This window comes from Erigeron canadensis, chromosome 9, assembly GCF_010389155.1.
Source record: "Erigeron canadensis isolate Cc75 chromosome 9, C_canadensis_v1, whole genome shotgun sequence".
NCBI lineage: Eukaryota > Viridiplantae > Streptophyta > Magnoliopsida > Asterales > Asteraceae > Erigeron > Erigeron canadensis.
The window spans coordinates 358182-375549 of record NC_057769.1 but is presented as its reverse complement, the minus strand read 5'-3'; the positions used below and the strand labels follow the sequence as shown (position 1 = coordinate 375549).

At 34.3% G+C, this 17368-nt stretch overlaps 3 protein-coding genes and 1 long non-coding RNA gene across 5 annotated transcripts; 3 read left to right on the top strand and 1 right to left on the bottom strand.

Annotated features, from left to right (window-relative positions):
- The first annotated feature begins 837 nt into the window (after positions 1–837).
- Positions 838–5344, top strand: LOC122581296 (proteasome subunit alpha type-6-like). The gene is made up of 9 exons (XM_043753498.1): positions 838–1140; positions 1348–1442; positions 1739–1820; positions 2524–2620; positions 3130–3188; positions 3961–4043; positions 4375–4470; positions 4611–4670; positions 5064–5344. The coding sequence occupies exons 1-9, from the start codon at positions 1065–1067 to the stop codon at positions 5154–5156; spliced, it is 741 nt and encodes a 246-aa protein (XP_043609433.1). The 5' UTR covers positions 838–1064; the 3' UTR covers positions 5157–5344.
- Positions 5345–6855: 1511 nt separating this feature from the next.
- Positions 6856–9964, top strand: LOC122582451 (RAP domain-containing protein, chloroplastic). 2 transcript variants are annotated; one of them, XM_043754842.1, is made up of 4 exons: positions 6856–6983; positions 7350–9226; positions 9317–9399; positions 9593–9964. In XM_043754842.1, the coding sequence occupies exons 2-4, from the start codon at positions 7408–7410 to the stop codon at positions 9689–9691; spliced, it is 2001 nt and encodes a 666-aa protein (XP_043610777.1). In that variant the 5' UTR covers positions 6856–6983; positions 7350–7407; the 3' UTR covers positions 9692–9964. The 2 variants fall into 2 exon arrangements, with proteins under 2 accessions (XP_043610777.1, XP_043610776.1); XM_043754841.1 differs by having other exon boundaries at positions 7310–9226.
- Positions 9965–10571: 607 nt separating this feature from the next.
- On the bottom strand, positions 10572–11717 carry LOC122583059. Its single transcript, XR_006321305.1, has 2 exons — positions 11318–11717; positions 10572–10887 (listed from the first exon to the last, which is right to left on the bottom strand). It is a non-coding gene; the product is annotated as an uncharacterized LOC122583059 (long non-coding RNA).
- Positions 11718–15346: 3629 nt separating this feature from the next.
- On the top strand, positions 15347–16214 carry LOC122581395. Its single transcript, XM_043753619.1, has 2 exons — positions 15347–15747; positions 15821–16214. The coding sequence occupies exons 1-2, from the start codon at positions 15347–15349 to the stop codon at positions 16212–16214; spliced, it is 795 nt and encodes a 264-aa protein (XP_043609554.1).
- Positions 16215–17368: the final 1154 nt, after the last annotated feature.

The window sequence follows — 17368 nt, the reverse complement described above, 5'->3', positions numbered from 1 at the left end:
AATTTTCTTGTATCAAGTGGCGGAGTTATGTGGTGGTTATGGATGACCATGACAACCCCACCATGTTTATATAACTGTATACAAATAATAACAACCCATATAGATTTAACTTAACCTTAGAAGCATGATATTCGCGCAATGTGACGGTGTTCATTGTGGCTATGGTGTGGTGGTGGGGGATGACTGTTAGTGGTAGAAGCGACGTCGAGCAGTATAGATAATTGTAAAAGTAATTGATGTAAATGGTTGATGAAGATATTTTATGAGATTAAAGACTGATAGTATAAAATATATATTCCATTATAAAGCAAATTCATTTTCCCCACGTCTAAAATACCGTTACTTATATTACGATCTTTATAACCCACCCTCTAAAATATCCACCTTACCCTTTAATTAAAATTTAAGTTACTAACAAAACATACAAGCTTTCGCCCTCTATATTGCTGGATGGCTGCTTAGTGGGGAAATGGGCATGCTTCATAATGAAATATAGATATATACCACCTATGAGTTTATTCGTGTATCCACACAAGGAGAAGGTATCACCACATTTAACCTCTATTTTTTTAAGGTTTCGTTGCATAGTATAAGGTTTCGTTGCATAGTATAAAGCTAGTAATCATCAAGGATGATTTAGATATTTATCCAAATCTAATTTTAGCATGGCTTATAGTATATAGGAAATGATATTTATACCATATAACCGGATTAATTTAACACAACTATGAATTAATTGTTGTACAGTCTGCTGTAATAGTTATACTATGTGATAAATTAATTAAATTGTATCGTATAAATATCACTTCCCATATTATATATACTATTATAAGAGCATGGTTGGACCATCGGAGGGTCTTCTTTCCTAGGTCCGCCTTCATATACAAATTTCTTTCTTATTTTCCCTTCGGTTAAGGCTACACTTTGGCTACCACTTTCCAGTCTTGATCTTGTCTTGTGAAGAAAGAAAACTTGTTTTTCGTTACATTTATTTTCTTTGATCCACAAACACAACTCTTAATTATATTTAATAAAATCACTCACCAAAGAAACTAATCGGAATCATGAGCCGTGGCAGCGGAGGTGGATATGATCGTCACATTACTATTTTCTCCCCTGAAGGCCGTCTCTTCCAAGTCGGTATGAAAAACCCTAATTTTCTACCCCTATTTAAATTAGATTATTTTGTACTTAAGGGAAAAAGAAGATGTTTCATTTTTTATTAGTTTGTTTTGAATTAGGGTTTATAGTAACATACTTATGAGTTATGTATACAAATAGATGCGCTTTTTATTATTTCTAGGTTTTTATAGAATATACTTAGATGAATTGTGTGTGTGGATACAGAATATGCATTTAAAGCTGTAAAAGCAGCCGGGGTGACATCAATTGGGGTCAGAGGGAAAGATTCTGTCTGTGTTGTTACTCAGAAGAAAGTTCCGGTGAGTTTGTTTGATTTATTATTAAGATTCATATAATCTGATAGGTTTAATTTTGGGAAATCGTTAAAAAGTGATATCAAGTTTCAAAGAAATTACAGTCAAGTCACTGAACAATATTGTAATTGTGTTTAATAAAGTTCGCACCGAATACCAGTTACGCCGCATACATCATAGCTGAAGACTTTATTTTTTTCATGCTCAAGTTTCAACTAGTTTTTATGCTGAGTTCCATTTAACTTTACATATCTTTATATAACATTTAATTTTTTTTTTTCCGTGATTATATTTTCATGTAGGACAAGCTATTGGATCCAACTAGCGTAACACATCTATTTCCTGTTACCAAGTTTCTTGGATTGTTGGCTACCGGCACTACAGGTGGTCTAATGGTTTAAAGTTTTTTTTATTTTGATACCTAGATGCTACGATAGACTAGGTTTAAGCCAGTTACTTGGAAAAGAAAATAGCTACTAAAGTCTGTGAATGACATTTGAAGACGTAGAAAAAAGTTAGCTACTCTATTTGAGACTATTACCGAGCTTTAACACTAAACTTGATTAGGCTTGTTAGCCTGTATGAGCTTTAGCAAAGCTCTTACTGATATACATTTAAATTATTAATATATTGCCGAAAAGAGATAAGTATGTACTAAATCTTAATATACTACATCATATGTAGGTACTTACTAGATGTTTGCTTGTGACTCATTTACATTCCTGGAGGTGAATCATATTAAAATGAACACAAGTGACATACTAGAATTTTGATTCACATGTTAGCAGCTTGTAATCCAGAATGTGTAACTCTTTCTATTAATGTTCCATAACTAGTAGATATTAAGCAAGAATGAATAAGTGTATTTTGCATATTGGTCTAACCTGGCAAGTCGATCATTGTAGAATCTAATTTTATTGTGCTACATGACATTTCTTTTCTTAAATTTCTAGGTTACTCATGCATTCCACTTGTTTAATGTCGTTTAACTACTATATATTTTTTAAATTGAACCCATCTATTTCGTTTTAGTGTTGGTACAACTTTCTCAGTTTTGTTTCCTAAGAACTTGTTCTTTTTCGTCCAGCTGATGCAAGGACCTTAGTTCAACAAGCAAGGAATGAAGCTGCCGAGTTTCGTTTTAAATATGGTTATGAGATGCCTGTTGACGTATTGGCTAGATGGTAAGCCAGTAATTATGTTGTTTTTCAACTTGTTAGAATTGTTGGTAATTACATATCACACGACTGCTTTTTGGGAAATGTATCATGCGCCTACCACTTGCTATGGATGATAGCTTATTTGTTGCGCTATAGGAGGATAGCTAGAGAAATCATGATCTGTATCGTGTCTGGGATTTTCCATCTTTCTTAACGTTATGTCATATTTTTATGGTTTTTATCCGCATAAATGTGTTATCCATACCTGTGGATACCTGAACAGGACTGATTTTAACACCTAATGTTATACAAAATGCTAGACTACTGTCAAATGCAAAAATATGACTAAAAGGTATACATCCTTGAAAAAACAGATGAAATGAAAACAATCAAACATACATGAATGATATTTACTTGTGTTTAAAGTATCTATTCTTTTATCTGTTGATTCTTTCTATCGCATGCATGGTTGCTATTGCAATTGCTAGGTTCTCGAGTTATTATGATTATTTTTGTGAGATGATTTTCTGCAGGATTGCAGACAAATCTCAAGTGTATACCCAACATGCTTACATGAGACCACTTGGAGTAGGTTTGTTCTTTTCCTTTCTGGGGGTTACTGACACTAGTATAATATATTTTTTTACTACATACAATGTGATAAGGATTCAGCTTGTATGTAGACTTGGGAATAGAGGTGGCGCAGTGTGCAGGGTGGATAGGTTGGGTAGCAGGTTAAAACGTGTCTAGGCTTGAACGGGCAGTATATGATCTGGGCTGCCCTGAAACAGTCTAATCTAAAAATGGCTAGTGTATGTTAGGAATCTACCAATATACTAAATTAGGAATTCAGAATTGAAGGGTTCTTTAAGTGACACGTGGTGTATTCTTTGATCGACACGTGTCTTTTTAAAAATCTATTTATTAATTTTTTTTTTGTTATATATATAAATGTGAGAATCTTTACCTAATATAATATTTATAATATAATATATATGAAAGTTAATGATATTTAGATAAAGAATTCTAATCAAATTATTGATATTAGTTAAATTAGTTAACATTATTTATATGGAAATTACAATCATAGTTGTATTGATTAACTATAAACATATTGCCATTCACTGCCTATACATCAATTAAAGTTAGTATGAAAAAAAGTAGAACAGATAAATAAATATATATGACAGAACCTGTGCATCGCGCACGGTTATCAAGACTACTACTAATAATACAACTCGAATCAACCCATTAGTATGTGAATTGGTCGAAATTGCTACTTCTAGTAGGGAACAATAGGACTCTACTTTTAGTTAACCCACTTAAATTTATTAGTATTTCATCCTCTTGCATTCCTACTGCAGTGGCTATGGTTTTGGGTATTGATGATGAGAATGGTCCGCGACTTTTTAAATGCGATCCAGCAGGCCACTTTTTCGGTCATAAGGTATGTGAAGGTTTATAAATCTTTAGCAGCAGCGAATACTATCTTCCACTCACCGCTCGTAATCTTTTACCAGATCATTGTTTATTTTATTTTATTTTTCTAATTTGTAAAGTGCTATATCTTTTTGTAATTTCAGCTATGAGTTTCAAGTAATACTGTTGCCATGTATACCATTAATCAGCAATCCCAAGCATGTAGTCTATCTGAATTATGTTATGTAACATGCTAGATGGATTCAGCAAGATATAATCCTTTGTAATCTATGTTTACAGACCTCCAGTACATGCTTTGCTACCCATATCTAATGTGGACTTTTTGTGATTTTCTGAAGGCAACAAGTGCTGGGTTGAAAGAGCAAGAGGCAATCAATTTTCTGGAGAAGAAAATGAAAAACGATCCTGAATTTTCTTTTGATGAGACTGTACAGGTACAACGTCATGTTTTGATATTTTAGAACTTCATTTGGTTGGTGGAATTTTATGTTTTCTCGAGCCTCAGTGGAATTTTCTTTACCAATTTGCAATTTTTGATTGAATCTGACATGAAGCATCCTGTCATTGACTGTAGACTGCAATTTCTGCTTTGCAATCTGTTCTACAAGAAGATTTCAAAGCCAATGAGATTGAGGTATGAAATAAACTTGTATATAATCAAGAAATAAATCCCCGCTTAGTTAAGAATTCTTATAATTGGATTGTATACCTATGTAATTTAGTGCTATGACAAGTGCATAAAGTACACATTGTGTAGATCAGGCAGTTTTGACCCGTTTAACTATAGATGGTAATGTGATTATAGTGTATCTGTAATCATATTTAATGATTCTTGTTCATATAAAACTAATCAACAAAAAAGCGATGGCTCAACCCAACATAACCATGTTCCTAGGTAGTCTTTTGGACCATTATCCCATGCGTTTTAGTTGCCGTCACTTTGTTAGATTTACCGAATCAGGTAAATTCAGGCTTGGAGTTTGTTAACTATGTATCATGATTATGTAACTTAAGTTGTTTGTGGCAGGTTGGAGTGGTGCGGAAGGACAATCCAGCGTTTCATGTGCTCCCAACTGAGGAAATTGATGAGCACTTGACCGCCATCAGCGAGCGTGATTGAAATTTACTTCTTTGAGGTTGCATCTGTTATCATGTTATTAGAAGTTTGTTTAGTTAAAAGTCATAACAATGTTGTTCTTCAATCACCTCTTGTTTTCTAAACTATTAACATTTTGCATTGTAGTTTATTATCCTTCATAACTCCCATTTATTAGATAAAAAGGAAAAGTAATCACAATTATTCCGTTACGTTTTGTTGTTTTTACTGTATTGTCTTTCTTCTGGTGCATCTTTTACATTGTGTCCTAGTAATATAAGGTGGTACCATGAATATTTCAGTGGTCTTACAAGCGGCCTTACAAACCATCAGCAGTATGGTATTAGTGTTGAAGCTAAAGTACATGGTAAATTAGAGGAATATGCATAGTATCAGTGTATCACATTGTCATTTGATGCCACTCATGTAGATGCTTCAGCATGTGCAGACATGGCTTTGTACTGTAACTTTTTGCTTTCTTGACTTGTTTTGGCTGACAGAAGCAACGCTTCTTTAATGTTGATTTTCAAATGTTAAATGTGAAAGTTAGGTATAGTGAGTTATTGTTATCGTCAATCAATCATATCTCCAATGGGTAAAATCCTGCTTTCTATGTGGGGGATTTAGCAGAATGTTTTATGGTTGTTCCATGAAGAATATATATTTTGACATCAAGATGTCTTGTAATTTAATTTGATTGAACGCTGAAGTTTTTGTCTTGTCCACTGGTTTTGTTTATCGCGGAACTACGAATTCTGTTACGTGTATGCTATAATACAAGGTTTATAGGTGGTTTGCAAACTCTTGAAGTTTCCCCGATAGATTGTATCAGAGAATATTCAACCAACCGGCTGCATGTGGTGTGTGTATCACTGTATCATAAGTATGTTATTTGTGGCACCTACGACATGACATTTTGTTTTCTCAATATTATTTATCACCCCATATAATTACAGTAAAATACAATATTCAATAAATAAAACAACTTGATTATTTATTGGTTTTGTTTAAAAAGTACGCATAATGTTTACGTACATGTTATATCTTGTTTGCATTCACTCTATTATGTAGTTGTATTATTACATAGTTGTTAAGTTCGGCCCCGCACTACGAGCTTTAATTGTCATGTTGAAACGGTCGTGTCATTTTAGTGTACGGTACCTGTGTTGAATTATCAACCGTTTAAGTAAAAACCATTGTGTCGCTAATTTAAAGTCTGTACCTAATATACCTATAATAACTTTAATAAAATAATTTATAACATAAGTCGCTGAACTCTTAAAAATAACTACACTACCTCCTTTAACATCAATCACTTTAACATTCACCATCATTGCCGCCCCCACCACCCGTCGCCGTTACCACCATCGCCGCCGCATTGCGTGGACATATATCTTGTAATTAAACAAACATATAGTCTAGTCTAACTTATTACGAGTAGTATATTAGCCTATTAGGTCGTTTACTAAACGCATTTGGTGTCATAAACTTTCATTTTTATTTTTATTTTTAATGTTTTTTTTTGTTTTGAACAGCAAACTCTACACGGATTAATTCAGAACTACTCCACTCTTAAGAATGGCTTTTATAATTATGCAATGGTTGATTGACAAAAGTAGCCCAAATGTTAGTCCAAAATGTTAGCCCAAAATGTAAGTCCATTAGCTCAAATAGCGGGTGTAAGTAAGTAGACACCTGTAGTAGTGTAGAGCAGTAGAGTAGACAAAAACTCAAAAATTTAACCAAACAAAGAGATAAAAAAGAATAAATAAAAATGGATGGATTCATTTTATGTTATCTCTGATAGCAGCAGCAGCAAGTATATTGAAGCTTTCCTTCCTAATTAATTAGGTATCTATCTATTTTAATTTTGATAAGCCCCTTTATCTTCTCCTTTTTTTTTTTAAAGTTTTTATTCACTTGGGCATGATTATTATTATTATTATGTGAAAATTATCATTATTATATGAAATTAACTTGTTATTAGTATTCTGCTATACAATACATTGGTATAATAATTGTTGTTGTTATTATTAGTAGTAGTATTGTGCTACTCTATAAATTATGGTTGCTTTGTTCTGTTATTAAAAATGTTGATTCACCTGATTGGTAGGTATATTATCATTATAAACGCGTTGCTTTTATAAATTGTTGATAGTTGCCGATGAATTTAACAGGCTTTTTTGATGAGCACATACATTTGATTGATGTCATTAGGGTGTAATTGGCTCCTGTTTAGAAGCTAGGGTTGTCCGCTGTTCGGCTTTTACGAGTTATGATGTTAAGTTCACCAATTTTGGGCTCTAGTCCTCCTCCTCGATGCTTCTTCTTCAACTCTTGGGTTACAACAAAAACAAAAGCACTCTACTTTTTAATTCCTAGAAAAACTACTACTTGCGTTGCTGTTGGGGTTAATATAAGCAAAGAGCTTCGTGTTATCAAAGTGATTGACGACGACGACGACGATGATGATAAAGTGGAACGTGGTCTCAAAGAAGATGATTCGAATTTGGATTGGGAACAGGAATTTCTAGGAGAGGTCGATCGTTCCACCGCCCCTAATAATAAAAAAGAACAATCGGATTTCCTTGAAGAAACTACCAACTCTACGGATTGGTGTTTAAGAGCTAGGAAGTCTGCTCTCAGGTCTATTCATACCAGAGGTTTGGCCACTACCATGGAGCATCTCGTCACCGGCAACAAGAAGACCAAAAGGAAAAAGAAAAAGAAGAACAAACAGGCTGCTATTGTTAAGAGTAAGAAGGCCCCCACTTCTGATGAAGAGCAAGATGTTGAACTTAATATTGAGAACCTTTTAAATGACAATGATGATGATGATGATGATGATCACCAACTTAAAAAAAGTGCTGTTGGTATGATGGCAGCCGACATGTTCAAAGAAAGGAAGGAGAAAAACATGGAAGCATTTGTTGAGAAACTTTCCCGAGTCTCTGTGGGTCCATCTGACCGTAGAAAAGAAATCAATCTCAACAGAGAAATAGTGGAAGCTCAGACTGCAGATCAAGTATTGGAGGTGACGTCTGATATGATAATGGCTGTTGGAAAAGGATTAAGTCCTTCACCTTTATCTCCAATAAACCTTGCCACGGCAATTCACCGTATTGCAAAGAATATGGAAAAAGTTGCAATGAACAGAAGTCACAGACTTGCATTCGCGAGACGCAGAGAGATGTGTATGCTTGTAGGTATGGCCATGATGTCTCTTCCAGAATGCTCTGCCCAAGGTATCTCAAATATCGCTTGGGCCCTGTCCAAGATAGGAGGTGAGCTTCTCTATCTGTCCGAGTTGGATAGAGTGGCAGAGGTGGGGTTAACCAAGGTTACCGAATTCAATTCACAGAACGTTGCTAATATTGCTGGTGCTTTTGCCTCTATGCAGCATGCGGCCCCAGAGCTCTTTTCGGAACTATCAAAAAGAGCTTCGGATATTGTTCACACTTTTCAGGCACAGGAACTTGCTCAGTTGCTTTGGGCCTATGCCTCTCTGTATGAGCCTGCAGACTCATTATTTGCATCTCTTGATGATGTTTACAAGGATGCCATTCAATTTAGGTGTAGCTGCTTGGACGGGAAATCATCAAATTCCGTTTCAGGAAATGTCGAGACTTTAGAAGTTGAAGGCGTTCCTGTTCTTGATTTCAACAGAGACCAGCTTGGAAACATATCTTGGTCTTGCGCTGTTCTTGGCCAAATGAACCGGACCTTCTTTTTCCGTATCTGGGAAACCCTGAAGCATTTTGAGGAGCAACAAATTTCAGAGCAGTATAGAGAGGATGTAATGTTTGCTACTCAGGTTCAGCTTGTGAACCAGTGTCTGAAGCTTGAGTGTCCCCATCTGTCATTGTCTCTTAGGAGTGACATCGAGGACAAAATCATCCGTGCAGGAAGAACTACACGTTTCAATCAAAAGATCACCTCTTCATTTCAGAAGGAAGTCGGCCGCCTTCTTGTTGGCACTGGTCTTGATTGGACAAAAGAATACATTGTGGATGGGTACACCTTGGATGCTGCTTTGGTTGATAAAAAAGTTGCATTGGAGATTGATGGACCCACACATTTCTCAAGAAATTCAGGTGGGTGCTCGCTGTTGAGCATTCGTATTTTATAATGTTACAATAATTGTCATAATATTTTTGTTTAAACCCAGAGTTATCGTTATGCAGGAAACCCCTTAGGACATACAGTGTTGAAACGACGCTACCTTGAAGCTGCTGGTTGGAAGCTTGTATCGGTTTCTCACCAAAAGGTGAGAGTAACTTTCATTCCAACACCTTCAGAATTCAATTAGTAACGTTACTCAGCTATAACTGTCAATTTTATAGGAAGATTATTTTGTTTTGAACTGGACGATTCCATCATGAATTTAGTTTCCTAATGTCTTGAATCTAACTAAGTTATGCCATTTGGTTGAATTTTTATTTTTATTTTATTTTGTGCAGTGGGAGGAACTACAAGGGAGTCATGAACAACTCGACTACCTACGAGAAATTATTCAAGACCACGCCAGTAATGAAACTGCAGGAGCTGCAACGGGTTGAGCCAGCATATATATCACTCAACACTTATTTGATGCTACTCAAAACCAATCTTGGTAATGGTAGGTAATTCACATTCACACAACATTCTAAATTACAAGCAAGCTACAGATAGCACACACTTACACCATGTCCACCATGTGAATGTTGTTTAGTTGTTACTCGTCTAATTAATTGGTTGAAGTATGCAATGTAAAAGGTGTTGACCACTTTGTGTATATAATTCATTTCTCATATGGGAAACCTAATACATATGTTACTGCATTGTTATTGGTACTTTTCAAGAGTAGTATATTTAAAATTGTCAATTCTGAAATTGAAAGCATGAAAGTAATAATTTAGGAGATAGTAGGGTTCATGTTACTTCACATTTGAGAGATGTTAATCAACTAACTATGACACTAACCCCTTTGTTTTCAATTCTTAAAGTAGTAATAGTAATTGATTCTTGTACAATACGGTACAAGTTATATTTTATTAAAGCAAGTATTTTTATGTTAAAACTTAGGGCACGTTTGGTACGGAGAAATTCAGTGAAATAAAATGAAGCAGAGAAATGAAATAGAGAGAAATGAAATTGGTAGAGAAATTAAGTAATTTCCTTTGTTTGGTAGTGAAAGAGAATTAACCTGAGAAATGTAAAAGAAAACAATTCTATTGTTTGGAAGACAAAGTAGAGAAATGAAATTGAGTTTTTACTTGAAATGTTTTTTAAAGCTATTTTCTTTCTCTATTGTTTTTATTATGTTTTCAAATAACAAAATAACATACAATTAACATTAACTTTAAAACATCTCATACAAAATACGATATCAATACATATAGAACACATAATAATGACCTCAAATTAAAAAAAAAAAATGCATAACTAAACCCATAGAGCTCTGAGAATGAAAATCAATTTCCATGATGATATTGAACCCAATACGTATTAGTTTACAAGGAGCAAAAGTTTGACTGATCAATATTGAACCTATCTAGCATCTTTCTTTCCAACCATTTCACCCTTTGAACTTTTCCATATGATCACGCCCAAAAAATATAACGCCCATGTTGCGCTCTTTTGCGTTTACAACTCGTATAGATCTTCAAGATTAGATGGCACACACTTTTTTGTGTTTCCCGTACAACTTTTTCCTATCCGTGATCGGTAGCTCGAAAACCCCTAAAACAAACTTAAAGAACGCGATGATCCAGGACTAGAACCAGAAGTTAGAACGTAAGAATGAACAAACTGGATGCAAAAGAACATCAACAACATCGTTTACAAGTAAAATCATCTAACCTTAAGGACAGAAACTAACCCAATTATGAATTACAAAGAACAAATCTTTCAACCAAAATCCCATGACACAAATTCAGAAAGCAATTCAGAGGGCAATAAAAATTCGCTACTCAAACACAAGTACTTACAATGAGTCCTAAAAAGATATAATGTGATATTTAATGGATATTTCGAATTCAAGGTACAAATATCTAGATTCAGATTGATTAGAATTCCTTCGAACCATTATTATGAATGTTATCTATTTTGAATTAAAACTTTTCAACTGGCCAAATCATGGTAAGGCAATAAAAAGGCAAAAAGAGAAACAATCAAAAATCAAAAACACTTCAAACATCGACTACCTGAAAATGAAAAGCCGAGACGAAACGACATGAATAGAAGGCCAAGTCAAATAGAGAGAACGGGGTTAGGGTTCTTCACTTTTATGTGGTATGAGCAAAGCAATCATTTTGATTAAACAAAGGTGTGAAACTTAAGTTTATGGGATATGACTACTTTAGGATTGAAAGCAATTATAAAGAAGCAAACGATTGATCAGCTAGAGGAGAATCTGATGGATTAAAAAGAAATAATAAGGGGGAGGAGAGGTGGAGACAAAAGAGGCTAGGGTTCATGTAGTTTTGTGTGAAAATGTGCATTGCACGTGATGGTGGCTTAAATACCCCCACCCCTTTTCAATCTCTAGCAATTCTCCCAAAAAACCACGGAGAAATTTTGCTTTACAAAACGAATTTCTTTGCATTTCCTTACAAATAGAATGGAAATCAATTTACATACAAACTGAATTCTCGAGAAATTTATATCTTCACTTCTTTAATTTTCTGACCTAACCAAACAGTAGAAATGAAACGATTTCCATTTCTCTTGTCCCATTTCCTTTTACCAAACACACCCTTAGATAATGTCTTTAACTATCTTGACAACAAATGACGAACATTTCGAAGGGTTTAGGATGACAAGCCATGTCATGCCACATAAAACACAATGCTTTTTGTATTCATTATGGTTAAACTTTTTCAAGTTTTACAAATTAGTGTCGTATCATAAAGAAAAATAACTTTTGGACCTATTCAAAAATTTTGTTCTTTTGAAACCACATATAAACATAAATCGGTAGTTCTCACTCTTGTTCAAAAATTTATTATACATCATCAATCAAAACACATTACATAACTGACGATCTTTGTCCAAGACTTTCTCTCTTGTAAATCCTAAGTTATAAAATGTAAGTAACTTTAATAATACATGTTTAATTTAATAAATATATAAAGAAAACAAACTCTATTTTGCTTTCCTTTCTAAACAACATGATGCAAAGGGATTGCTGGCCACCCTTTATTTTATTTTTCCAAAGAGATATAATGATTGATACATTTAATTTGCAAGGCTGCAGAAGAAATGATTTCATATAATTATTTTTGTATGTAGAGTTGACTTCTCAATATAACTTTTTTCTGTACTGGAAATCTAACTAATTAAAAAAAAATACAATTTTTAACTTAGTATTTTGTGTCACAAAAGATTAATAACTATTTTATTGTTGAAAGTTGAATTTCGCTGAAAACTACGTGTCGCGATTCGACAGTGTGAGGTCTAGCATACGTTGTCTTAACCGGGTCCGCGCTATAGAGCTCCTTCGAAGTAGAAATGCCTATATCAAATACCTGATGGGGGAAAACACCCTACTAGTCCCCCCGAAGGCACGATGATTAATAGGGATAAACTCTGCCCTCTCAGACTTGAACCTGAGTATACCCAAGCCAAACCTTAAAAGATACTTAATTCCTATGTTCTCCTCAAGGCTTGAACACAAAACCTCATGTAAAGGGGGATAGTCATTCAACCATTGAGCCAAAACTCAAGGACACATAAAATTAATAACTAGTGATGCGAACTATTTATAACTAGTTTTTTACCCCGAGCGCTGCCCCGCGAGGACGTTGCCCGGGATCGACGTTGCGTCATGCAAACATATATACATACAACATTACCTAAAATTTACTATAAGGGGTAGAAAGAGTAAAAAAATTGGTGGCCAAAACCTATAGTTATATGGTAAAAGTTAGAAACTTTAAAATAAGAGATAGAAAATTAAAAAAAAAAAATTGATGATTAAAGTTAGAACTATAATGAAGTTTGTATACAAAAAGCTAGACTAAAGGTAAAAAATTCAAAAGTTAAGTAGTAAAAATAAGTTTGAAGCGTTAAAATAAAAGATAGAAAGTAAAAAAAATATAGCCCAGTCTTTTTGGTTCTTGAGAATGGTCACCACCTCTCCTAGGACCGGAATGATTATCCTTGCCCGATGGGCAAAAAGTTAGACTAAAGTGATAAAACCTAAAAGTTAAGTGATAAAACTAAGAAACTCTAAAAGTATACAATCGTAAAAAAAAACAATAATAAACATAAGGAAAGGAAAAAGACAAAATAAGAATAAGACAAAATTGCTAACGTCAGCACCGAATTCCCGTAACTAAGGCTTCAACAAATGTTATATATAAATAATGGTTTTCTAATCTATAAATATAATATAGTATAATAATATGGAGTTTTTACCCAAAATGGTGTAGTTTGAAAAAGTATTTACCAAAATGGTGTAGTTGTAAAAATATTTCCCTTTTAAGTGTAGTATCCTTATATTCTTCTTAAAAATTAAGAAGAAAACGCATGTCAAAAGTCTCGAACCTACGTCTATCGGAAAAGAAGTAGACATAATACCACTTCTACCAACATTCACTTTTATGTTTTGATATTTTGTTTAATAAATATATATGATATCTACCAACTTAAATAAAAAGATCTAACTAAAACCCCCAATTTATAACCATTATTAGCAAACACTGTAACCCTATATTTCATCAGATCGAATGGAAAGTTTATTTCTCCCCATTAATGGCTTGATGATGCTGCTAGCCAACACACTCCACATATAAATCATTACAAGTAAAAATTGGTGAGTTTAATTATTTATTATTTTTATTTGATGTTTGTAGACTTGATGATGCTGCTACCCCACAACCAATTGCTCTTTAGGAATTCATCAACAAACATAAATTTGGTTTTTTTTATGTTTAATTGTTTTATTCCTTATGTTTAATTATAGCATTAGCATCGTGATCTTGGCTCCAACAAATTGTATATGTTTTATTTTTTCTCCTTAAGGTTACTGCTACCCCATAAGCCACACTCTATTTTAATTTTTTTGCTTATTGTTATTTTTCTTTGTTTATGTATGTAACACCCCGACAGCGGCGGAAAACTCGGGATGTAAGATAAAGCACACGCGCACATGGATGTTACATAGGAATACTAAATGAGTGCTTAGGATAAACATAAATAGTCAATTTCATAACCAAACAAGCATAGTAGTAGTTATTACACACACAAGTTCAACAAAAATGATCAAATCAAGTACGAAAGGTTCCCACGCAGGGGATACGATTGGGCATATTGCCACCAAACACAAAGTACAAGCATGCAAACTCCAACCCTAAATCCTGAAGTCTGCTAATAGTCCCATGCTACCACTCCTAGCCACGATTAGCCTGATTACCTGAAAAGAATACTTAAAAGAGTCAACACAAAGGTTGGTGAGTTCGTAGGTTTGAGTATAAACAAGTAGTATAAAAGCATTTTATACCGCCAATAGATCTCAAGCATTTTATACTACTTAATACTTGAGATCTATTGGCGGTATAAAATGCTTTTATACTACTTGTTTATACTCAAACCTACGAACTCACCAACCTTTGTGTTGACTCTTTTAAGTATTCTTTTCAGGTAATCAGGCTAATCGTGGCTAGGAGTGGTAGCATGGGACTATTAGCAGACTTCAGGATTTAGGGTTGGAGTTTGCATGCTTGTACTTTGTGTTTGGTGGCAATATGCCCAATCGTATCCCCTGCGTGGGAACCTTTCGTACTTGATTTGATCATCTTTGTTGAACTTGTGTGTGTAATAACTACTACTATGCTTGTTTGGTTATGAAATTGACTATTTATGTTTATCCTAAGCACTCATTTAGTATTCCTATGTAACATCCATGTGCGCGTGTGCTTTATCTTACATCCCGAGTTTTTCGCCGCTGTCGGGGTGTTACATATACAGGACCACGTACTTGTTTAAACCCTGGGATTACTCAAGATCATGCCAACCTAAATGCAAGTTTGATCGCTCAAGAAGTTCAACATCTTATAAAAGAGCAACTTGGCATTAGTATTCCCGCTTTGAGAGCTGAAATAGTTGATAAATTAGGTTATACAGCTTCACACAAGAAGTTGTGGGTAGGAAAGCAAAAAGCAATTAAACAAGTTTTTGGAAATTGGGATGAATCATATAACTCGCTACCTAAATTTTTAGCTGCACTTCAAATGTTCAATCCCGGGACTGTAGTTGAATGGTGTATTGTTAGGCCCGATAATGAGGATCATGTAGAATTCAAACGTGTTTTCTGGGCTTTTTCTCCTTCTATAATAGGATTTGAACATTGTCGACCTGTGATTAGTATTGATGCCACTCACTTGTATGGTAAGTATAAGGGTAAAATGATGATTGCAATGGGAGTAGATGGTAACAATCAAATATTGCCTCTTGCATTTGCTATTGTGGAAAGTGAATCTTACAACAGTTGGAAATGGTTTCTTTCTCATGTTAAAAAACATGTGATGAAAGATCGAGAAGGCATTTGTTTGATATCCGATCGTCATATTGGAATCCTAAAGGTAGTAACTGAGCAAGGATCTCCCTGGTCAGAACCACGTGGCTTTCATAGGTATTATTTATCATCTTTATATAAACACATTCATCATAAGTTTTGTGTCTAATATTTGACTGGTTCTTAATAGGTATTGCTTACGACATTTCATCCAAAACTTTCAAGATAAGTTTCGTAACCCACAACTGAAAGCTTTAGCATACCGTGCTGGGAGTCAAAATCAAGTTCGTAAGTTTAACTCCATAATGGAAGAAATTGGAAGACTAAATCCAGATGCTCGTCAATGGCTTGAGAGACATTCACTTGAGAGATGGATACTTGCACATGATGGCGGAAAGCGATACGACTTGCTCACTACAAACTTATCAGAAATATTTAATAGTGTCCTCAAAGGTGCTCGTTTTTTACCGATCACAGCATGTGTTCAACTTACATTTTATAGACTGGTACATTTTTTTAATGCGATGCTCAAGCTAACGGAGATGCATATACTCCCCATGTTGTTGCAAAACAAGTTGCTTTAATGTCAAAAGCTGGTGCACATACCTTGAGATCTTTCAACCGAGAGAAAGGAATATTTGAGTTAATAACTCAAAAAGGAAGAAATGTGCAAGTAGTTAATTTGGAACAAAAGAAATGCACGTGTGATAAGTGGGAGATTTATAAGTATCCTTGTTCTCACGTCTTAAGTGCATGTGCCAAACTCTCTTTGAACAGTTGGCAATATGTTGATAGATGTTATTCTATTGTCGAATATTGTTCTACTTGGGAATCTGAGTTTTCACCGCTACCTCACGAAGAATATTGGCTACGCTTATTGTCTATTATAAAATTGCTTCCAAATTCAGATCTAAAGGAGAATAAGAAGGGTCGTCCTCGTTCAACAAGGTTACGAAATGGAATGGACATTAAAGAAGGTAAAAATGCCAATCTTTGTGGAATTTGCAGAAAAAGTGGTCATAATCAAAAAACATGTCCTTCTAGACCTAGGAGAATGGATACTGATCACTAAAAAGTGCCAAGGTGATAAATTAGTTCTTTTAAGTATCTTTTCTATTACTCCTTTATTATTCTTTTATAAATCGCTAAATGATTAATTAGATGGCATGATGATGTTTTTTTTTATAAACCGAGTTTGATGGACTTTTTAAATGTTTTAGATGTGCACCATATGTCTAGAATGAATCGAGGATTAAAAGAGCTTGGATTGATATTTTTTGGCAGCTTAAGTGCTTGAATTCAATGCATTATATGTCCTTTTGGTACCTTCACGAAATAGAAGTCAATATGGATATCATGTGCTTGCTCCAGTAACATGTTCCATTTGCTTTAAAGTTTGTAAATGTTTATGTAAATGTTACATTTTGCTTGAATCAAGCAGCTTAATCCTCGTTCATGGTTATATATATGTTGTGGTCTATGAACACCTATTTGGTAATTACTTTTGAACACACAACTTTTGTTTGGTAAATACTTTTAGAACTACACCTATTTGGTAAATAATTTTTAAAAATATCACAGTATGGTAATTAACTCAATAATATGATATGTTGTAGGGGAGGAGCTATGTAGTGACCACGGTTGGCCATTGCAACCCCACAATTTATATAAAACTCTATATTTCTAGTACTATTTGTAAGTATTTAATCAGTTTTATGGTAATTGGCAACCCCAGACT